Below are 22,477 nucleotides of genomic sequence, written 5' to 3'. Positions count from 1 at the left end.
TGGCACGCACAGTCCCATGCGCTACGGGAATTAAATTAACATGGTTTGGCCTCCTTTCCCCAGCAGTAGAAGCTGTTTTTTTCAGCCCTGGCTAACAAAGAACAGACGTTAGTAGCCAGCCTACGTGTCCAATGCCCCTGGCCAAGCCTCATCCACAGGCACAGGTCAGGGTGTCCTGGAGAGCCCAGTGCGTGGACAGTGGCAGGAGCCCTGCAGGTCACTACAGCCGCGGTGCAGGTGTCATTCCCACCACAGAGCTGGATCATCTTGGGAGATTCTGCTCCCCACAAAGCAGGCACGGTCCCCACTGGCCTGCTCCCAGGGACCCTGAACATCCTCAGATCCAGCAGCACACCCTGCCCATCCTGGTCAGCAACGCCGAGCAAAGCACACAGAGCATCAATGAAGCAACACAGCAACTTGGGGGTAGAAGTGCTCAGTGTTTGTACAAGATTCCTGACAAAAGGCATTCCCCTCCCTGTGGGATATGTTTCCCCAATCCTGCAGCTCCTCTGGCTACAGGCACAGCCTGCTGTGTCGTTTTACTGCACCATGCTGGATGGAAGGCTGCCTGCAGAGCTGGGGTTCCCCACGCTGCAGCCCACTGACACTCCATCTTCCCAGAACTGGCACAGGCGGAGAGGTGAGCCCAGGTCAGAGGGATGCTTCAGAGGCAGGAGGAGAAAGTGGCCAGTGTAAGGAATGTTAACAATGCTGGGTGTTAGGGATCTTCAGTGGTGGCTTGGTTTTAGGCCCTGCCAGAGGCCACCTTAACAGAGACAACAAAAGAGGTTTTAATTAAGGCAGAAGAGTCAGCTCAGGCAGCTAAAAGGAAGAGCAGGCCAAGAAACACATTATTGCAGTGACATAGCCCTTCATGCACTACAGCTCTGTTCTCAGGTAGTTGTGGAAATGCACCACTCACTTTTCCAGCTGCCACCCCACTCCCAAACTCACATCCCTTCTCCCACTCCTCTCCCTGCTGCTGTGGCTGCTGATCAAGCGATCCCAGTGAAACACACGATGTGGTGTTGAAACTTTGAGGTGACAACACAGCAACACAGCACAGACACCCCACTCCTGCCAGACACAGCCAGAGACACCCTGGAGCAAAGCAGTGCTCTGAACCCCTGACTTGCAGGAAATCTCACAAGAAACGCCAAACCTGCCAAATCTGTGACAGAAGAGGACTCTCTGGCCCCTCAGAGGGAGAAAGCAGCTGTTTCACACTACTACACTTCTTTAATGCACAGGACAGCCAGAATAGCCAGTAGCAGAACAAGGGACTGTGGCTCATGCCCAGGTACAGCAGGAACTTCAATCTAGTTTGAAGAGTCACAAGTCACTTGAACAACTGAAGAGGCTTTAATTTATGTACAGTAAAAATACAAACCAGTCAGTGGTTTTACATGTGATGTACAGCAGCTACTACATGTTAGTATTCATACAGCTATTTGCTATTAAGGTGTATCAGCATTTGCTACACAGGTCAGCTGAGGCTTCAGGACTGCTCATCCACAGCCACACACCTACCACACACCTAAATACATGTCCTGGCCCCAGCTGCTACACTACAACATGCAGGAGCCCCAGTTTAAAACCTAGAGCAGGACTATGCTAAGCTTTAATAGAGCACAACCAGAGCAGGCAGACTGGTGTGCAGCCAGTTGTCTGTACTCAGGTACACAACCATCAGATGCCTCCAACTTTTAGAGCTGCTCTCAGCAAGAACTATTCCTGCTCTATTACATGTCCAAAATGAAACCTTCACTCTAAGAAGTCTGAGCGTCATTCTTAAGTTTCATAATTCAGAAAAGCACTGAAGAGCTTTCTGCAAATACAGACACTGGGTAATAAATGAGGACAGTTGCAGCATTCTCTCCTTTTAATTACCTACTGCTGGAATTCTGTGAGTGACATGGCAATCCTCTTTTCAAAGGCCTTTGGCTTTTTACGGCCTATGATATTCAGGAAGTGGCACTGACCCCAAGAACACTAGCCCTGATGGGTGAGAGCACAGGACTGAGGTCAGTCTGCCTCAGGAGCTAAAAGCTAAGAAACATCCTAAGAAACAGGTATCAGTGCCAGCCAAAACTCCTACAGCCAACAGCAGGATGACAAACCCCTAGAGAGAATCCCAGGGAGAAGAGGAAGAGGCTATGCACCTCAGCGTGCAGCCCCATGGGCAGTAAGTACTGTGCCAAAGGAAAGGCCTGGGTCTAAGGAACCCTGGTAGGTGCCCAGAGCATACCCAGAACAGCTCCTAGCAAACCTAAGCCTGGCTTTGGGTTAGAACAGAACTGAGCAGGCAAGCTGAGGCTGCAGAGCACGTGTCAGCTCTGCCTCGTTGCCCAGCTGCTGCCCCAAGGCAGGTGTTTCAGCTTCCCCAGCTCCAGAACATTCAGTGGCACAATTCAGACAATGTGGAATGGAGTACACTGGATGAGCATACAAAGTTTGGACAGGACACAGCAGCTTTCACGAGGGACTGCTTGGCCAGGCCAGCAGTGCTGAGGCACACACACGTAAGTGCTCAGGAGAGCACAGGGCTCTGGTCTCAGTGCACAACACCCCTGTCCCCACCCCCAGAACACTCCTGTGTGCCTGAAACACAGGAAATGGGCTACTAGACCTGAGTGAGTGGCAAGAACTTCTGGTAATAGCTCTTGGTAACGTCAATCATGAGTTCCTGGGTGCATTCCGGGAGCTCCCCAGAGAAGAGTCCTGCAGGAACAACAACAGTATGGCCATCAGTCATTGTGTACCACCTATGTACCATGCACTGAAACAGCAGTTTTACAAGCTAAAACTGATACTTTTCAGTGCAGCAAGTGCCTTTATTTTTAGACACTAAATGCTAATGGGCACTGTTGTTATAGAAATCTCATTTAAAATAAGAATATCCATGTCATCTGCACTTTTGTGCAAGGGAAGATAGAGGGAGAATACCTGGGCAGCCCGAGAAGACAGTGAAAGGTGGAACTACAGTTTCAGGAGGGAGTACTGTGTTGTCTAAGATTTTGCAGCAGTCTTTCAAAACACATCTTCGTCCCTAAAACAGAGAACAGGAAAAGTTTATATTTACAACACTATAAACATGGTGTTTTCTTATTATTACTGATATGTTACCTAAATTTCAAGACTAATTGCTCAAAACATATCCTTTATAAGAGATCACAGGAATAAATCTTTACCCTGACTGAATGCTCCCCTCAACAGAATTAACTTTTCTTTTTGAGGAAAAATGTCTGCTTGCTTTCAATTAGCACAGGTACAACTGCACATTAACATGTCAAGGTTCAAACTGGCACCAAAAACCTGAGTCAAGCAGCACCAGAAATGCCTTCTCTACCTCAGCACATGGTAGCCTTGACTATTTGGTCTTATTTACACAGAAACTCAATTCCACTTGTACTGTGTGGCCAGGCTGCCTTCCCTGAGCAATCCCATTAGCCACAGGGACAGCACTGCTGGGATGGATTTTGCAGCCAGCAGCAGCTGAACCTGCTGTCCTCAGAAGAGTAAACCTGAAAGCTCAGCTTCCTGCAGAGAAGGAAGAGGAGCAGGAAGAACAGTGCAGAGAAGGTGAGCCTGCTCCAGCCAGCTCGTGCAGGCACCTCTCAGCTGTTGTCACAAGGCAGCACCCAGGAGCTGACAGAAAATACAGAAATGGCACTCACAATGACACAGTTCTTGCCTATGTGCACATAGGAGCCGATCTGGGCCGCGTTGACAACACAATCCTCTTCTATGAAGACATGGTCACCAATGTGCAGAGGGAAGAAAGCCACCCTGCAACAGGAGAGTATTTGTTTGTGTCCAACAAACCAACTGACACAGCTAGACCCAAAATCACCCTGTGGAGTCTCCCGTTCCCAGATGGATTAACAGATGTGGGTCTGGGAGACAAAAGAGTTTCTGAGTTTCTCCCCTCTAAAGGACAGCCCAAATGAGAAGGAAGATGTTGTGAATAAACACACAGAAATTGAAACATGCTCTTCACTTTGCTATTCTAATCTATCCCTTTCCATCCAACAGTCTGATGGGAGCAAAAAACCTCAAGGCACAGCTCAGCATCTGAGGAGAAAGCAGGTTTAAGAGATGTACTTCTGCAAATTGCTGCAAAACAAACAGAATCCTCAGAACACAGAGACTCAGTAAAGCTGACAGATTTTTTAGGTATCTCCCTAAAGGAAGGAGCCTCTTACCCTTTACTGAACTTCTTGAAGGGCGGCCTGATGACACTGCGACTCTTGACCACGCAGTGCCGTCCCACCCGCACGTTGGCCAGGTCACCGCGGATGATGCAGTCGTTCATAACTATCGTCTGCAGAAGGACAGACAGGCAAACCCCCTCCCTTTATTACACAGACTCAGGCCGCGGCCTGGTCACTCCAGCAAGATTACCTTACGATTCTTTCAGTTAAAAGAAAATTGACAACAAAGCAAAACTACAGGAGGTTAGAACAACAGCTGCGCTCCTGGTCATGCCAGTGAGCATTACAGAGCCAGGCTTAGGCACAGAACAGGATGGCTTCCATCTGTTGTTCCGCGGATGGAAGCAGCACGGTCAGCGATGCTGCGGAGAGCAGCGCTGGGTACCGCGGGGTCCGGGCGGGGACACGGCAGCCGCCGCCCGGCGCTCACCTTGCCGTTGAGGACGATGTTCTGGCTGCCGCACAGCACGGACTGCCGGCTCACCTTGTTACCGGAGGCCTGCGGGGAGAACGGGCGGTCACGGCGGGTGTCCCGGGCCCCGCCATCCCTCGGCGAACCCGGCTGCGCCCCGCGGCCCCCCGACTCCCCCGGCCCCCGGTCCCCGCACCGTCTCGATGTACTCGGACTTGTTGTAGAGCATCTCGCTGAGCTCCATGGCCGCTCCGCCCGGCCCCGCCCGGCCCCGCTCCGCTTCCGCCGCGTCATCTCCGCCGCGCCGGCCCCGCGCCCGCCGCGCCCGGTTACCATGGAGGCCCCGCCGGCGGCGGCGGCCCTGAGCGGCGCCGACAAGGAGAAGGTGTGGGGCGGACCGGGACTGGGACTGGGATCGGGACCGGGATTGGGACTGGGGCCGTGACCGGGACCGGTCCCATCCCCACGGGTGTCTCTTGCAGCTGCGGGAGAAGCTGGCGCTGCTGAGGCGGGAGTACAGCGAGACCGTCATCCGGCTGCGGGTGAGCGGGCCGGGCCGGGCCGGGGGGCACCGGGGGACACCGGGGCACCGTGAGCCGGTCCCAGCCCCGCCGGGGTCTTGTGTGTCCGCAGCGGGCGCGGCGAGCTGAGCGAGCCAGGAGCCACGGCCGGCGGGAGAGGAGCCCCCCAGGTGGGAGCCGCGGGGAACGGGAGGCCCCAGGTAGGAGATGGTGGGACCGGGATGCCCCAGGTGGGAGATGGTGGGACTGGGATGTCCCAGTAGGAGCCACGGGCAGTGCCCCAGGACAGGGCGGTGGCAGTACCCTGTGATCACTGCTGTCCCTCAGTGCCCCTGCTCACTGTCCTGCCGAGGAGGCTCCCGGCCCTGCTGACCCTCACTCCGGGCCCCGCTGCCCCCACACAGCCCTTGCCCTGGGCTGAGCCATGGTCTGCAGTAACTTCTGCTCTGCTTCCCTCCTCACCAGGTCTGCAGTGCTCCGGCTCTCACTGTAAGATCCCCATCTTTCACTGCTAACAAAGCCTAATTTTACCATGTGTTGGACAGGACTTTAGGAGTACTTTACACGTGTGCAATTTTTTCCCCCAGGTTCCGGAGATAACATATCTCCCAGTGCTGACAGAGGTGGGACCTCTCAGTTACAGACTAAAACCTGCTCTGAGGCTGACACAGAGAAGATAACGTCTGTCACAGTTAAGCATGTTTCAGAATTCTCCAGTGATGAGGTCAGCCTACAGGACACCTCCCAGGCAGAAAGCTTTCAGGCCAGCCAGGAAAACATCAGGCCTGTCCCTGTGGAGAAAAAGCCCCAAACCTCCCGAGGCATGATGAAGCTGCGGAGACGAATGAAGGTTGTGAAATCAAAAGAAAGGGAACCAGTGCATGATGTGCATCTGATCAGTGCTGGTGAAATACTGAAAAATCAAACTGCCAGTGCAGAGGAGCTTCAGTCACCAGTGTTCAGGCACAGCAGCCTCTCGCACACCGAGGAACCTGCTCAGAGGGCACCTGGGGCACTACTTGTGCAGGGAGAAGGAAGTCATTTCACTCCTGATGCACCATCAGGGCTTGTACAGGATGTGTTTGAGGGCAGTGCCACTGCACGAGATCCTGAGCCATCCCCACATGCACTGAAGGACAGCAGGGACATCTGGCAGCCTGAGTCCTCAGGGGCTGTGGCCACACCTGATAGATGTGAGCCGTGTTATCAGCAAGGACACTCTGTTTTACTTGACCCCGGAAGTTATGGTGGAAAGGAATCCCTCAGTGTAGTAAAGCAGCCAGAAGGTCAGAGTTTCTATGAAGATCAGGGACAATTACATGGACTCCTGGATTTAATGTCAGAAAATGAAATACTGCTTGACAGCAGAAATAACACCATAACTGAGGGGAGCAAAAACCATGAAGGACATCAAAGTGACACTAGTACCTTAAATCCCTGCCCTGCAGATAATGCTCTGGACAATGCTGAACCTCAACAGGCTGAGGTTCAGTCAAGGCTCTCTCCTCCTGAGAAGGCAGCAGCTGCTGAGGGCACGCTGAGCTCCTGCACAGTGGTTGAGGGGCTGCTCTTCCCCGTTGAGTACTACGTCCGCACAACTCGCCGCATGTCCAGTTGCCAGAGGAAGGTGGACCTGGATGCTGTAATCCTCAGCCAGCTGGGCAGGAGCAAGAAAGGTCAGCGGAGTAAATGCAAACAGAAAGATGCAAACCCCAATCAGCCCTTGCAAGAGAGAACTGAGGGTGATTTGGAGCCTGGAGTTGTGCCCTTCCCTTTTCTTGGGGCAGAAAATGATCAAGCAAACTCAGGTAGTTCTCAGAAGTCTCTTCCTGCATCCGGCAGCAGCAGCAGCAGCAGCAGCAGCACTTCTCTTAAATCTGTTTCTCAGAAAAGCATCCCTAGCGCAAGGCAGGAGCAGAGACAGTCCCAGAGGAAACAGAAGGGAAGAAGAAAGTCTGCCTGCAAAGCCTCCATGCATCCAGCATCGCAAGAGCTTATAGTGAGTCAGGATCACACAGTGGCCAATGGAAGCAATGCTCTGCTGTCAAATGAGAACCAGAGTGAAAAGGAAAACTGTGATGCTAACCTTGAAAGGTTATCCTCAGATGAGAGGAGATTGTGTGGTGCTGCAGCACTGGGGTCTGCAGGGACAGGAGTGACTGGAGCTACACAGCCAGAGGGTCCTGGCCCTGCTCTGGATGGGAGCCAAGTGCCAGACAAATGCCATAAGGCTCTGGTAGAGCAGGTTATAAACCCCCTCCACAGCAGCGATTCTCTGAGCCCAGGGAGTGACACTTCTGCCAGCCATGTGGGAGATGGGGAAGCCAACGCTCCTGTGTGTCAGGGAGACAAACATCCAGTTCAGCATGTGAGGAGGCAGCGAGGAGCCCGTGGGGCTGGGCAGCTCTCTGGGGTCAGTGTCCCTGTGCGCCGCTCCCTGCGCTGCTCTGCGAGACATGGGGCCCAGGCAGGATCACCAGGTACTTCCTCACATAGAAACTCCCCAAAATGCCCATTCCCCAAGGCAGGGAACATCCCTGAGTGTGAGTGCAGGCCCTGCTGTTCACACCCTGTTGTGTTCATGCAAGAAAATACGATAGGGGTTAACAATTCCAGAAACTTCTGCAGGGGATGAACAGAGGAGGAGCAGGGCTGGGAATTGACTGAGCTGCCCTTGCTGTTGGAGTGAAGGTTGTGAACACTAGGGCAGATTTGCCAGCAAATGGATGTCCATCTGTTCCTCCAACTGAGTCTGCATGCTAATGATTATTTTATGCTTTCTGAGGGTCTGTGAATATTGTGAAAAGAGAAAGTGTTGAGAGAAAACCAATAAACCAAACTATGCCCAATAAACCAAACTAACCAAGCACTCAGGCAAATCTGTCAGGCTTTGGTGGTGGTCCTTGAGCTCAAGGCTTGATCCAGGGATACAGAGTAACTGCAGGGTGTAGTGTCTTTCCAGAAAAGTGCCACTTCCCTGTATTAAGATGAATATGGTGTTTTGATTTATTTTGAAATCCAAGACACCATGAGAGATTCTGAAAAGGCAAGTTGCTGGTTATTTTATGACGTGGTGTTCTGTCTTGCATTCTTGTGTTTAGATGGCAGCAGCAGAAGACACAGCTGTCCCATGGGTTCACAGGGTCCTGCTGCCCTTGGGCTCCCTCCTTTGGATCCCGACACTGGTGGCTCCCTCTTCTCCTTTCGCAGCCTCCAGTGGCTGGTCCCTCAGCTGGGCATCAGGGACTTCCACTTACCAAATGAGGAGTTTGGAGTACTGAAACTGGAGAAATTGAAATCTTCCCCTGTGAATGACTTGGAGGATTTTGTGTCTGGGGATGGTGTGGCTCCAGAGGACACACCAGATGCACAGATGAGGCCAAAAGATAAAGGTCTCAGAAGTAATTTGATTTTGCCTTCCAAAACTGGATTGCCTGATCTCCCTTGCATGGGAAATCCGGCATCCAAGAAGGACTTTTCCACCCATGAATTGCTATTCACTCCCATGGGGACTGTCTTAGCTGAGACTCCCACTCACCCTGAGTCTCAGATTTCCTCATCCATTTTCCCTGCTGTGGGTGCAACCCCAGGTGTTTTACCTTCAGTGCGCAGTGAGGTCACAGTGAGTGATACACCTGTACCTGCTTCAGCGACTCCACCTTCCCCCAGAGAAGCAGCTGCCCTGGTCCTGGGGGATGTGGCACTCAGAGACTCTGCTGTGCTACTGCACTCCGACAGCTGTGCTGCAGGGGCTGCCCCAAACCAGGAGGAGCAAGGTACAACATTTCCTTCACCAGCTGAAAGAGGTCCTGAGAAGAAATCTGATGAGACTGTGTCCTTGGAGAAGTATCAGCAGTCAGAGAACAAAGAGCAGGAGTCCTGCAGAGCTTCACCTGAGCAGGTAACAAGCTGGGATCTTTGTGAAGGGTATTAAGCCAGTAGTTTTGTGGGCAAATCCCCTTTTTCCAGAGTCTTGTCTGGGTTCAGGAAAAGGTTCTCTTTGCATGCTAGTCCTGCATTGATCATAGCAGTGGCATGCAGTATCTGCATGAGAGTGACAGTGTGCAACAATTCTGCCTCATTTTTGCAGGTGCTGAATATAATTTCAAAGTTGAATTATCCTCATTCTTTGTTTATGCAGAAAAAAGATGTAGCAGAACAGTTGACTCCAGTGCTGCCGGATGGCCCCGGAGATGAGAACTTGCAGTTTGTGTCAGAGCTAAAGGTGGGAGAGCAGCAGGGAATTGTTACCGTGGCAGCAGCAGCAGCTCTGCAAGACCGAGCTGACCAAAAATGCAGCAGGTAATGTTGTCTGTCAGAGGAAAAGCAGCATGGTTTGTCTTGGCAGGATTCCTCGTGCTCATGTGCTGTGGATGTGAGCACGGTGTGGTGGGCAGCAGCTGGCCGCAGGGAGCTGCGAGTGGTCACTGCCTCCGAGAGCGCCGTGTCCCTCTGGCAGCCCCTGGCACCTGACTGCTGGGGCAAGGTCTACACCTGGCACCTGAGAGAGGTAAAACACAGCCCTCATTGCAGGAATTAAAGGCAGTTTTCTTGCCCCATGTGTTAGCTCCCAAGGGTCAAGGAGCTTGTAGCTTATGTGGTTGCATGTTACCTACTGGAATTTAATACCCCATGGACAGAATGGTGGCTGCACTTCACTTGTGCTTTTTCCCCATACAATCCCTGGAGATATGTTTTGTCTCTTGCATCAACAGGGATTGTTTAATTAGGCAACCAGTCAGCAGAGAGTTCAGCTGCTCATTTAAGTGTGCTTCTTGAGAGCGGTCTGAAAATCAATTCTGCTCCTTGTTATTTTACTTGAAACACTCTAGAAAATGAGAATAAAGTCAAAGGGACACTGTGGGTGACACTGAATTCTTGTTTTGTTGTCCCAGATTCCTGTAATCCAGATTGTTCCTCTGCCAGACACCTGTAACCTTGTATGTGTAGCACTGGGAGAGCTGGAGATTGGAGAAATAAGGTTTTGTATTTGTTTCTTACTTTGCACCTTGCAGTTCAATTCCTTGTGAGAAGTGGTTGAAATTGTCTTTTTACTAATGTGGCGCTTTCTCAGTTGCTTTAACAGTTGGAAAATCTGGAAGGAATTTCTAAAAATCAACTATAAAAACCTGTTTATTCAGCTCAGAGCTAGCAGAGTGATTGAACACAAGCTAATCTATGTATGCTACTGCATATTTGAGTGGGGCTTCCTCCTGTCATGGTGTGTATTTGTCTCTTGGTTTAGGCTCTTGCTTTATTCTTCTGAGACTGACTCATTTGAGCACTCCTTAGTGAAAACTGGGAATATAAAAGCAGTTGTTGGACTGAAGGACCAGAGGCTGGTGAGCAGCATCAGGACCATGCAGGAGCAGCAAGTGGAGATGGTTTCACTCTCAGAGACAGGGGGGTGAGTTTGTGGGTGCTGCTTTGGGGTGGGCTCCGTGTGGTGGGTGGGATAGAGTGGGGGAACACTTTGCATGTAGAGCAGTGTCATGTTCCTCTTCCAGAACACGCACTTTTTTGTTTTACCTGCTCTTCTACTCTTCTATGTGCTGGTCTCCCTTCAGGAGCAAGGACAGGCAGACTCTGATGCCCCCTGAAGAAACTGTTACAGCCTTTGCTGAAGTAGAAGGGATGAGAGAGGCCTTGGTGGGCACCACTGCAGGGAACAGTGTTGTGGTTTGGTGAGTGTTTCCTCTGCCCCACACAGTTCAGGGGTTGGGGGCAGTTTCAGCAGCTGCAGGGTTGTACAGGGGTGCTGGCTGGCTGCTGATCCACTGTGAAATGGTGATTGTCTGAGGGCCTGCAGTGTGGCACCACACTCAGACAGCCAGGGAATGAGCTGCTGGAATTCCATTGCTTTTGCATCATCCTCACTACACCCTTCCTGGCTATTGACTTCGTTTGTGGAACCAAACCCATGTCCATCCTGTCCATCCTGTAACTGTGATTAGAAATATGTCAGAATTTGTGTTTTCACCAACTGCAGGAATCTAAAAACAGGTCAGCTCCTGAGGAAGATGCACGTTGGTTATTCGTACCCAGCTTCCATCTGCCATCGAGCATATTCTGACTCTGTACGTACACAAAATTCACAGGTCATGCATGGGCTGCACTCACTGGGATGGGGGTATAAAGGATTGAAGTTGCTAGAGAGGGTTGAACTATCAGCTCTGTTTCAATACACTGTGAATAATTAAATGGTGAACAGGTTAAAAGGAGGAGTAAATAACCCACACTGGCTGCCTCAACTCCTGGCTTTCTGCAAAGTGCTAATAAAGGGGGAGCAATGCATACTGGTGCATTCCAAAGGTGCAGCATGCTGTGTTTAGGAAGCATAAGTGCTGTTGCCCAGGCCTGGTGCTTGGCAAGTCTCTTCCATGCCACACTGGGTGCTGCCAGCATTAGAAACCTGCTGTGAATGGTTCCTCTAGACACACATGCCTGAGGGAATGAGCTGTGTAAAACCAGCATTCATACTAATCAGCTCTCCCCCCTTGCTTCTGCCTGTGCTGTGATTCCCAATGGACTTTTGTGGTTTATCAAGGATTTGATTGTTTTCAGTGAGCATGTAGCCTTTTGGGACAAGAATGTCTTGTCCAATAATGGTGCCTCAAGTCAGACTCTTTGGAGTCTTCCTCACATTATCCATCCCAGGATATTTCATGCTGGTTTGTGGCTGTTCTGGGAACTACTGTTTTTAGTTATGCTGCTTTCCATGGAATCCTTGTTATATTTTAGACTTGTAGGGATTAAAATGTGACCCAGAAATTTTACTTCTTTTGTTTTTTTGAAGTGTCACCTCATCCTATGGCAAGTTTAGCTTTTTGAAACAGGAAGAGAAATTCATAAATCCCTCAGGTCACTGAGCTGTCACTCTGCTGTGTTGCATCAACCCTTATCAGCCAGCAGCTGCTTTTGCTTTTATCTAATTTGATAAGGAAAGTAAACCATTTCTGTTTTCTTCAGTAAAAATAATGCATCACTGTTCATGGGGCTGTGATTAGAGAGAGTATAGCAGTTAATTTTTGGAAAATGATTTTGTTTTTTCTTCTTCTGCTGTTGTTTTTAGTGATGTATTTTCCCCTCTCTGTATCAGGGCCTTTTGTTTGTTGTTTTAAGCCATCCTCATGCCAAAGAGAGTGAGTCCTGTGGCAGCCCAGCATTCCGTGTGGTGGCCTTCAACCCCCGCACAGGCCGGAGCGCGGGGGTGATGTTCTGCTGCCTCCCCCCCGGCCCTGCAGGCAGGCAAGTCCCTGGGGCTGGGCTGGGCTGGGCTGGGCTGACTCCTCTGGGGCTTTGGGACAGCCCCTGGAGAGCAGGGCAGCCCTGGCAGGGATCCAGTCCTGGTGATAAGGGGCTGCATCCAGATCCGGCTGAGCCGCGTGTCCGGTGTGCGGGCTGGGGGCCGGGGACTGGGGCTGCTTCCTTCCCACTTCCCACACTGGGCTGTATGCTGACCCTGAGCCCTGGCACCGTCACCACGGGGACACGGGCCTCTGCCTTTGTCCCCCAGGGACTGGGCTTTGTGTCCCTGGGCTCCTGGGCTGAGTCCCTGGCGCTGCCTGCAGCTGCAGCAATCTGTGCTGCCAGGTTTGTGTGTGTGCAGCAGCTGGCTGCAGGCTCGTGGCTTTTTCCTTCCCATGTCCTGTTTTGAGGCAGAAGCAGGGTCAGCCTTTCAGTGTCCTTACACAGGAAATGTGATGGATGTGTGGGAATAGTGGCGGACCAAGGTCTTGGTTACTGAACAGTCATGGAATCACGGAATGGTTTGGGTTGGAAGGGAGCTTAAAGGCCATCCAGTCCCACCCCCTGCTGCAGGCAGGGACACCTTCCATTAGACCAGGTTGTTCCAGGCCCTGTCCAGCCTGGTCTTGAACACTTGCAGGGTGTTTTTTTTTTTCAAGAGTACCAATTTTTTAAGAGTACACCTTTTTCAAGTGTGTTCTGAGTCTCCAGGAGGATTTTCTTGGCCTCCTCCCTTCCCAGTTGCATGGAGGAACAGTCCAGACTGTCGGCTGCCAGCAGTTGCTATTAATCATTAATTGAGCTAATTGAACAAACTCTGCTGTGGTGTTTTTGCACATCCCCTGCCACCTGCTGACCCCCGTGTCCCCGCAGGTACCTGGAGGGTGACGTGTGGGACACCGCGGGAGCTGCCGTGCTGACGTCGGGTGCTGTGGCCGTGTGGGACCTGCTGCGGGGCCGCTGCACGGCCGTGCTGCCCGCGGGCCCCGCGGGGCGCTGGGCACTGGCCCGCTGGGCCAGCGGCGGGGCCGGGCTGCTGGCCGGGCACTGCAACGGGACCGTGCACCTGTACCGGTACCAGCACCCCCAGCCCGGAGCCGCCTGACGGGGCTGGGGCCGTGTGTGTGCTGTGCATTAAACGTGCTGCCTGTGCAACCAGCCCGTGTCTGCTGTCACTGCTCTGCGGGGGGATCTGGAAGGACCTGGGGGCCCTCGTGGGCACCGAGCTGTCGCTGACAGCAGTGTGTCCTGGGGGCCAAGGAGGACAGTGGTGTCCCAGGGGGCATTTCCAGCAAGTCAGGGAGGAGATGCCTGCCCTCTGCTCAGCCCTGTGAGGCACATCCACAGTGCTGTGTCCAGCTCTGGGCTCCTCAGGACAGCAGGGACACAGAACTAGAGCGAGGCCAGCAGAGGCTGTGACAATGATGGAAGGGCTGGATCGTCTCCCTGATGGGAAAGGCTGAGCGAGTTAGGGCTGCTCAGCCTCAAGAGGAGACACTGCTGAGAAGGGCCTTACCAATGTATATAAATATCTAAAGGGGTGCCAAGAAGATGGACTGGGCTCTTGGTGCTGCTGAGCAATAGAAGAGGCCACAGGCATGGGAACTTCCACATGGACATGAGGCAGAACTTATTTCCCGTGCAGTGACCGAGCCCTGCGACAGAGACCGGAAGGTCTCTGGTCCCTGCTCCCAGCCGGGCCCGGCCCGGCCCAGCCCAGCCGGCTCCGCGCGGTCCCGGCCCGTGGCGCTGCGGCCGCCGCCCAGCAGAGGGCGCTGCAGGCGCTGGCGCGGCCCGCGCGGCGCCCGCCGGGACAGCGACCATGGCGGCCCGTGTCCTCTCGTTCTGCGTTCGCCGCCTGCTGCCGCTGCCCGCCCGCCCCGCCGCGCTCCGCTCGCTCCACCGCCTGCCGCCCGCCCCGCCGGGCCGCCCCGCGCTGCTCCGCCTGCCGCGCCCGGCCCTGCCGCTCTGCCGCGGCTTCTCCGAGCTGCCGCCCCTGACCTTGGCCGACATCAAGGACCGGGTGCTCTACGTGCTCAAGCTCTACGATAAGATCGACCCCGCCAAGGTGAGCGGGGCCGGGGGGCAGGCGGGAGGGCCGCGGGCTCCGGTGTAACGGGAGCTGCAGTGCCGGTGCCCGTGTCCCGCTGACCGCCGTGTCCTCCGCAGCTCACAGCCGAGTCCCACTTCATGAAGGACCTGGGCCTGGACAGTCTGGACCAAGTGGAGATCATTATGGCCATGGAGGACGAGTTCGGTAACGGCGCCCGGGGCTGCCGGGGGCGGCCGGGCCGTGGGAGCGGCGGCAGCGCTGGCCTGGGGCGTGTGGGGCTGGGAGAAACGCACAGAGAGCGGGGCAGAGCTTCCAGAGACAGAGCAGAGCTCACAGAGCTAGTCCTGAGAGCAGGGCAAACCGCACAGAGCCAGGGCAGACCCCACAGAGCCGGCCCTGAGAGCAGGGCACACCTCAAAGTGCTTCCAGTGAGCTGATTGGGAATGCAGCCCTTTTCTCTGGAGCTCAGCTCCTTTGGAAGCAGGAATTCTCTCCCACCCTCCAAGAAGGGGGAAAGGGGAGCAGTAGGTGCTGAGCCTGGCATTGCAAATCAAAATCCCAAACAGTGCAGGTTGGTTTTGCTCATCAGAATTTTTTTCATCCTTAACCCTACTAAAGAAAAAAATATAGTTTCTTCTTATCGGTTTATATTCCTAATTTTTTTTAACTTCCTTTGGACTTCTTTATGCTTCCTTGTGAAGCTCATGAATTCTGGAGTAGGTGCCTAAATGTCACCTTGGACCATAGATGTCTCTGGGGTTTGGGCACTCTCAAAGCCCAAGCTGCATGTTTTACTCTCAGAGCCTTTGCTGACAGTGTGTCTGTAATCCCCAGGTGAGCTGTGAGTGTGGCCAGGAGTGCTCAAAAAGCAAACAGACATTTCTGGGCTGTTCCTGGCCAGTTCCACCACCAAGAGCCCTAGTGCCCTGCCCTGGTCTTTGCTGCATGCAAACACATGGCAGTACACTCAGCCTGAGGGGCTTCAGGTGCTGCCTGCAGGTCCAAGAACGTCCCTCTGCCACACACCTGTGTCTGGGGAGCTCTGGGGGGCCACTGGTGGCTTTAACAAGGCCCAAGGGGCACTGGCTCCTGCTGTGCCCCTGGCTGGAAGCGGTGTCACTTTGGGCACTGCAGTGATGCAGCATCAGCTCTGGCTGACACAGCAGCCCCTGCCTGTGTGTCCCCTGAGCCAGCAGCCATCCCTCACCCTTGCTCCCATTCCCATGGGTTTGGGGCTAAGTGTGTGCCCTTTCTTGCAGGATTTGAAATTCCTGACGGAGATGCAGAGAAGCTGATGTGCCCACAGGAGATTGTAGATTACATTGCAGATAAGAAGGATGTTTATGAGTGAAGCAGTTGCTCGGAGGTGAGTTCAGAGGTGCTCTGGGGTGCCTGGCACACAGGGGGGTAGGGGCAGGGCAAGGTGATGTGTGGCACAGGCAGGAGCTGGGGAGGGAGCTGGCAGCAGCTGTGGATGTGAGTGGGGTGTGTTGTCCTGAGGGTGGGAGGTGCTTTCCTGAGGCACCTGCAGCTGGAGAGAGAACGTGGGGCTCAACCTCTCCTCTCGTCCTGCCTGGCACATCCAGACTCCTCCCCAGGGCAGTAGTGGGTGCCAAATTGGTCTCAGCAGTGGCCCCCATCTCCCTGTGCCCCTCAGCCCTGTCAGGGTGTGTGGGGGCACCTCAGCCCCTGCTGCTGCTGCCATTTCCTCTGCCACAGCTGCAGCCGGGAAGGAAATGGGCAGGAAAGGGTTATAGGAGCAGCCAGGGAGGGCTGCAGGGGAAATGAGGTGGCCTCGGGCCAGCCTGCAGCACTGATCCACATTCTTGCCTGTTCCTGTGTGGCTCCAGGCTTCCCCCCCAGCTCCCTGGGGCAGGGGGGCTGTGTCCCTTCTCTGTCCTGGGCCAGGGTGGGAGCTGTGGCCTCTGGAGAGAACTGGGGGCACATTCTGTGCCTGTGCTCAGTGTGTCCTGACACACTTCTGTACCTTTGAGTCCTTGATGAAATGTTAAACACGTGTGTTTTGTTTTCCCAGGAGTTGTCCCACACCAGGACTGGGCTGGTGCCGGCAGGGATGGATGGATGGGAGCGCACACGCTGTCCCACTGCGGCCTTCCCTGGGAAAGCTGCATGTGGATGTTGTATTTAAAGCTGTCTGAATGTGTTGTCCTTTAAAAACAAGAAAAAAAAAAACCAGGAATAAAGAGTTAAGACCATTCTGGTGGCGGCTGTTCTGTCTCACACGGTGGGTGGATCCTAGTGGTGGTGTTGGGGTGTGAAGGACACTGAGGACCCTGCCTCGAGATTTGGCTCTGCCTTGCATGCTTGTAACTGTTTGTTTCATCAGTGCTGGTAAAAACAAGTTCTGTGTGAAAGGCTTCTGCTTTCCAGATGGAAAATAAGGGGGGGAATGATTTTCCTGCTGCTGAACAGCAAATTCACATCACTGTTCCTGTACACCCAGTTCATCTCAGCACGGGAGCTTTGCTTTTAACCCTCACGAGTCAGGAATGGGTTATTTCTGAGCACTGCACAGTCCTTACTCAGAGCCAAGAAACACTAACTTGTCACAGCCAGGCTGGGAGCCAAGGAAGTGTCACTGGATAACAGATCCTCTGGCAATGGGGGCAGTAAGGACGGAAAATAGAGCAGAGGCTGCAGTGCTGCACATGGTGCCTGTGTTATGGTGGGCTGTTCTCAGGAGCTGCACTTCACTGAGATCCCTGGCAGACCAGTGACCCTCTGCCTCCAGGGCCCAGGTGCTGCTCTCACTGTGCCCTTGGAAACTTCTCCGTGGCTCCACAGCTCTGAGACGTTTTCTGAGCAGCTGCACAGCAGAACTGGGGGTCACCCAGTGGGTTTGCCTGCTGTGTCTGTGGTGGTTTCCCCGTGGCATGGACACGAGATGTCTGATGGTGGGGAGTGGTCTCTGGGTTCTCTTGCGTGTGGTGACCCTGGGGGATGTGGCGAGGGACCTCAGCCAGAGCTGACATCGCTGTCTTGGTGTCACAGAGTGGGGACAGCCGGGGGCAGGGCACGTGTCCCGGGACGAACCAGTGGGAGGGGGACAGGCAGGAGCTGCGAGTCCCCCGGGTCCCGCAGGCGGCGGCTCCGTGCCGAGAGCCCCGGGCTTGGTCCCGCTACCGAGCCCCGGTCCGCCCGGCCCGGAAGGAGGCAGCTCCGAGGCTGGTGCCGGTGCCGGTGCCGGTGCCGGTGCCGGTGCCGGTGCCGTGGGGCGGGCCCGGGCCGGGGGCTGCGGTTCCCGGCGCCTCCGCCCCGCCGCAGCGGGGGCGGGCGGGGGTTTCCTGCCGCCGCCTGGCAGAGCCGCCCGCGCCGCGCCATGGAGCGGCCCCGGCTCCCGCTGCCCCGGCTCCTGGCTGCTGCAGGTGAGCGGGGCTGGGGGAGGGGGCACGGCCGGGAAGGGTTCCCGGTCCCGCCGGTCGCCGGGTGGGGGATGCTGCGCTCGGGGGGCGGCGGCGGCGGCAGGGCCGGTGCATCCCGGCGGCCCGGAGGTCTGCGGCGGCGGCGGGGCCGGTACCGGCAGCGGGAGGGTCCGTGTTCCCCGTGGCGCTGGGGTTGGGGACGGCGGCTGCTGCTCGGTGTCACTGGGACCTGGCCAGGGTGGGCTCGGCCGCGGGGAACCGGGGCGAGCGGGCAGCGGGGCGGGCACGCCGGCGGCGGCGGCCGCGTGCGGTGCTGTGGCCGTTCCTTTTGGTGCCGTGGCCACTCCGTGTGGTGCCGTGGCCATTCCATACCGTGCCGTGGCCACTCCGTGCGGTGCCGTGGCCGTTCCGTGCCAAGCTGTACCGCCAGCCCGGGCGGCTCCGCGGCCCGAAGGCGGCGGGCGCTGCCCTGGCGGGAGCCCCGGAAAGACGCTGGTGGAGAGCGGGGTTCGCCGGGCTCGTAGTGACCCTGTTCAGTCCCAGCCCCACCCGGGCGGTGACCACCCTGCTGAGCCATCCATTATCCCTGGAGAGGAGCCGCCACGGGCCCCGGCGGCTGTTCGGGCGCTGGGGTCGTGCCTTGCCCGCCGCCCCACTGGTACTGTTGTTGGCACGTGGAGACTGGGCCGGGTTCGGGCTGGTGGGGCAGGACTCGGCACCATTCTTTGGGGCCAGGGCAGGTGGTTCCCAGCTGGGTTTGGGCTGGTCTGGAGCATCGCCTTCAGCAGAGCCACCCACGGTTAATTAACAGCGGGAGAAAGAGACCCCGGCCTTCAGCGCTGGCTCCGGGCGTGGGTGCCTGGTGCTGGTGAGGATGCTCGATGCCCAGCACTGGTGCTCGCTGCTCCTTTCCCTCTCTCCCAGTGCTCGTGGAATGCTGCGCGCGGCTTTGCCCCGCTCTGGGCAGCGGAACCAGCTCCGCTCTGAGCGCTGCCGACCCCTGCGCCCACCTGGGCACCGCTACGGGGGAGCGCTGCCAGACAGGTACTGAGACTCCCCTCCTGCTGCCCTCTGTGGCACCGTGTGCCAGCCACGCGTGTCGTGGCTCGCTGGGGCCCAGGCGGCTGTTGTGGGTGCCGGCCACGGGTCGGAGCTGCTCAATGTCCGCCCCCTCTGCCCGCAGATCGCCCGGGGCGAGGAGCCGGCACAGGGCAGGCGCCCGCCCCAGAGGCCGTGGGGCATCTGTGGACCGAGGCTGAAATGCTGCCCTTCCCTGGGACCCTCGCCGGGACAGCCCAGCTCTCCAGCCCGCAGGACAGCTCCGGAGGCCCCGGGCAGGGCAGGGAGGGGACAGGGCCGGCGGTGCGGGGTAGAACAAGCACCGAGCCCCTGGGACCCCTGGGACCTGCAGGCACCACTGGACAGGCAGCTGCAGGCAGGGAGCTGCCGTCCCCTGCCAGTCTGGGGGTCACCAGTGCAGGGACCCCAGCCCCTGCGGAGGCAGGGGCAGACCCTGCAGCCACGCACCCCCCGGGCACTGGCCCTGCAGGACATGTGACAGTAGAAGGTGTCACCACGGTGCAGGGGACACTTTCACATGCATCACCCTCTGTGACAGTGCCAGGTTCTGCCAGGGGACAGTGGAGGTCCAGCAGCACCCTGCTGGGATGGGGGGCCACAGGGACAGCCCTGGTGCCGAGCCAGAATGACTCTCTCCAGCTCGGTGACAGCAGCCCAGGGACCCGCCCGAGCACCGTGCTGGCCACTGACAGCTCAGCACCAGGGACAACAGGGACATCTCCCTCTGCTGGGGGGCTGCAGAGGCTGCTGATCCCCACAGGGACACTGCAGGGGACACACTGGGGGCTGCCAGGGCCGTCAGAAGGACAGGGCTTTGCTCCCCGCCCACGGGAGGGTCCCCGCTCTGCCCCTCTCCCCTCTGCACTGTCCCTTGGGGCTGGTGGGGGCCCTTTGGCCCGCACAACCTGGCCAGCCGTGGGGACAGGCCCAGCCCTGCTGCCTACCTCACGCAGGGACTCAGGTCTGCCTGTCCCCACCACCATGGCCAGCACCCCAGGGGTGACATCTCCTGGCCAGGGAGGAGCCCTGGACCTGACTACAGGGGTCTTGGGCCCACCTGACAGAAGGAGTCCCCCTGAGCACAGTCACATCCCCCTGAGCCCGTCAGCCATACCAGGGCAGCCCCCTGGTCCCCTGGCCCCTGGCAGCACCACTGTGGCACAGGGTGGGGTGGCACATGCCAGTCCTGAATCCTCCCCCACTCCCCTGTCCCCACAGCCTGCCCCAGCCAGTGGCTCTGCAGTGACGCTGCTGTCCACCCCGCTGCCTTCCCCAGGGACTGGCTGGGGGGTTCTGGGACTCGGCCCCACTGTGGGCACCCCCCTGGGAGACCTCTCCCCAGGGCTGCCCCATTCCAGCTCAAGGGTGGGCCCTGCTGATAGCCCTCCATCCCTGGGGGGGACCGAGGTGGGAGTGGGCAGCCTGGCACCCCCCTCAGCGCCTGGGCCTCCTCAGCAGCCAGCTTTATCCCAGCCTGCATCTTCCCAGCCTGCATCTTCCCTGGGACCGACCACTGCTCTTGGTGTCACCACCACTGGTGTCACTGCTACCACCATCACAACTGCCACCAGCCCAGAAAGGCTCGGGGACATGGGGGCGGTCACAGCAGAGCCTCGTGCTGCTGTACAGCAAAGTGATGTGGCGGGGCTGACATGGGGGTCCCCAGCTCATGTGCCCACTGTGATGCCTGGGATCCCCCAGCAGCCCACAGATTCCCAGGGTGGGGGCCCTGGGGCTCCCCCAGCTGCTGTGGACACAGACCTGGTCCAGCCATCGAGCAGCCCCAGAGGGATGACAGACACTGATGCCCCCCAGGCTGGGGTGGGCAGGGCCCCCCAGGTGTTCATCGTGGAGGATCAGCCCCCACTCCTGAGAGGTGAGTCTGAGGTTTCAGGATCCTCTGCTGGGGCACGGCAGGAGGGGGAGACGCCCTGGGTGGTGGGCCCTGGAGTGGGGTCACAGCCTGCTGGTCCCCAACTTCTCCTGCAGCATCCCTCCTGCGCATCCCCTGTGAGCTGGTTCTGGACATGGGGTTCGTCCCGGCCCTGCAGGACCCCGGCTCCCCGGAGCACCAGGAGCTGCTGCACAGCTTCAACCAGACGGTGAGTGCGGGCCGGGCCGGGGGCTGCGGGCCGGGCCGGGGGCTGCGGGCCGGGCTGGGACGTCAGCTCCCACCACCCTGTGCAGGTCACTCCCCTGTTCACGGCGCTGCCCGGGTTCCTGCGGCTGGAGGTGACAGATATCAGGTGGGTGGTGGCACCGTCCCGCGGCGTGTGGCACTCCCGGCTCGGGGCCCGGGGACTGTCACACGCTGCAGGGCCCCACGGCAGTGCCGGGTGCGATGCTGGGCCGGGTCCCAGCCCTGTGTGTCCCCGCAGGGAGGGCAGCGTGGTGCTGCGCTACGAGGCGCTGTTCGCGGCGGAGCAGCTGCCGGGGCCGGGGCTGGACGAGCTCCTGGAGAGCGCGCTGGGCTCTGCCGGTGCCCGGCCGGGGCTGGCGGTGGGCACAGCGCCCGTGCTGCGCCACGGGGCTCTGGGTGAGTGCGGGGCCGGGGGCTGCTGGCAGGGTGGGTGACACGCTGGGCACGGAGGGGTGACACTGCTGCACCCCGGCCCTGCAGCGCGGCCGCTGGACCCCTGTGCTCTGCTCTTCGCTTGCCCGTCCGGCTTCGCCTGCGTGCCCCGGGCGGACGGGAACGTGACGTGCACCTCCCTCTGCCACCGTGACTACTGCAAGAACCACGGCATCTGCTCCCACGCCCGGGACCACCAGCCCCGCTGCCAGTGAGTGCCCTGGGGACAGACAGCCCGGGGTGGCGGGCAGGGCGTGTCCCCCTGGCGCTGATGGACCCCCTCGGTGCAGGTGCCCCGTGGGCAGCGATTTCTGGTTCATGGGGCTGCGCTGTGACTACCGGGTGACACAGCAGGGCCTGCTGGGCATGGCGGCCGGGGTCCTGCTCAGCATCCTCCTCCTGGGCGCCGTCCTCGCCGCTGTCGCCGTCCGCCGCTTCAAGGCGCTGCTGCTGGAGGCCAGGGCGGACCAGACCCGCAGCAGGTGGGGGCCTGGGCTGGGGTCTGTGGGTCTGTGGGCTCCGGGAGGGATGGGGTCCTGCTCCTCCTGGGGGCCAGGGGAAGCCGTGGTGGGGCCGCTGGGCTGGGGCTGAGCTCTGCCGGGGAAAACAGCGTTGGTGGCCGATAGTGGAGGTGCTGGGGTGGGGCAGTACCTGTGGGGGTCTCCTGGAGGAGGGGCAGTGTCCCCCCGCCGGGCTGGGGTCCGGGTGGTGCCGGGGGATGCTCCCAGCCACGGAGAGTGGGGTGCAGCCAGTGCTGGGGGTTGCATGGGGCCGGGCACTGTAGGGCTGTGCAGCTGTGGACAGGTGTGTGGGATGTGCTGATGAGCTCCGACTCCGCGGTCCCTGGGACCCCTCCGTGCTGCCCGTGGCGCAGGGTCCGCCTGCCCCAGCGTGTCCTGCCCGTGCTGCGGGGGCAGCGAGGCTCCGGCACCGCCCCGACAGAGCTCATTTGGGAACGGGCTCTGCTGTCCTGGCCCCGCTGCCCCATTCT

At 57.7% G+C, this 22,477-nt stretch overlaps 4 protein-coding genes across 7 annotated transcripts in view; 3 read left to right on the top strand and 1 right to left on the bottom strand.

The window, feature by feature from the left end:
• Nucleotides 1-420: 420 nt before the first annotated feature.
• DCTN5 (dynactin subunit 5) lies at nt 421-4,922 on the bottom strand. Its single transcript, XM_056503127.1, has 7 exons — nt 4,826-4,922; nt 4,648-4,716; nt 4,209-4,327; nt 3,681-3,792; nt 2,950-3,052; nt 2,633-2,724; nt 421-769 (listed from the first exon to the last, which is right to left on the bottom strand). Exons 1-7 carry the CDS (start codon nt 4,871-4,873, stop codon nt 749-751), a joined length of 564 nt encoding a protein of 187 aa, XP_056359102.1. The 5' UTR covers nt 4,874-4,922; the 3' UTR covers nt 421-748.
• Nucleotides 4,917-13,556, top strand: PALB2 (partner and localizer of BRCA2). Of its 4 annotated transcripts, XM_056503123.1 has the most exons (14): nt 4,917-5,014; nt 5,112-5,171; nt 5,263-5,350; nt 5,616-5,639; nt 5,738-7,630; nt 8,252-9,051; nt 9,292-9,375; nt 9,499-9,660; nt 10,046-10,131; nt 10,396-10,557; nt 10,718-10,834; nt 11,140-11,227; nt 12,250-12,398; nt 13,272-13,556. In XM_056503123.1, exons 1-14 carry the CDS (start codon nt 4,964-4,966, stop codon nt 13,501-13,503), a joined length of 3,996 nt encoding a protein of 1,331 aa, XP_056359098.1. In that variant the 5' UTR covers nt 4,917-4,963; the 3' UTR covers nt 13,504-13,556. The 4 variants fall into 4 exon arrangements, with proteins under 4 accessions (XP_056359098.1, XP_056359099.1, XP_056359101.1 ...); XM_056503124.1 differs by lacking the exon at nt 5,616-5,639; XM_056503125.1 differs by lacking the exon at nt 5,616-5,639 and having other exon boundaries at nt 4,918-5,014; nt 5,263-5,320.
• Nucleotides 13,557-14,160: 604 nt separating this feature from the next.
• Nucleotides 14,161-16,667, top strand: NDUFAB1 (NADH:ubiquinone oxidoreductase subunit AB1). Its single transcript, XM_056503228.1, has 4 exons — nt 14,161-14,466; nt 14,568-14,655; nt 15,711-15,817; nt 16,487-16,667. The coding sequence occupies exons 1-3, from the start codon at nt 14,221-14,223 to the stop codon at nt 15,800-15,802; spliced, it is 426 nt and encodes a 141-aa protein (XP_056359203.1). The 5' UTR covers nt 14,161-14,220; the 3' UTR covers nt 15,803-15,817; nt 16,487-16,667.
• A 984-nt stretch (nt 16,668-17,651) lies between these two features.
• LOC130259090 (mucin-19-like) overlaps nt 17,652-22,477 on the top strand; it is a 6,829-nt gene continuing 2,003 nt past the window's right edge. Inside the window, exons 1-8 of the mRNA XM_056503051.1 lie at nt 17,652-17,837; nt 18,759-18,878; nt 19,018-20,790; nt 20,904-21,016; nt 21,102-21,160; nt 21,293-21,450; nt 21,535-21,697; nt 21,777-21,968. Coding sequence (XP_056359026.1) covers nt 17,792-17,837; nt 18,759-18,878; nt 19,018-20,790; nt 20,904-21,016; nt 21,102-21,160; nt 21,293-21,450; nt 21,535-21,697; nt 21,777-21,968 — 2,624 coding nt within the window. The 5' untranslated portion in view covers nt 17,652-17,791. The remainder of the gene's footprint in view (nt 17,838-18,758; nt 18,879-19,017; nt 20,791-20,903; nt 21,017-21,101; nt 21,161-21,292; nt 21,451-21,534; nt 21,698-21,776; nt 21,969-22,477) is intronic.

Source organism: Oenanthe melanoleuca, chromosome 14, assembly GCF_029582105.1.
Source record: "Oenanthe melanoleuca isolate GR-GAL-2019-014 chromosome 14, OMel1.0, whole genome shotgun sequence".
Lineage (NCBI taxonomy): Eukaryota > Metazoa > Chordata > Aves > Passeriformes > Muscicapidae > Oenanthe > Oenanthe melanoleuca.
Note: the sequence above shows the minus strand (reverse complement) of the source record. Positions and strands in the feature narration are given on the sequence as shown.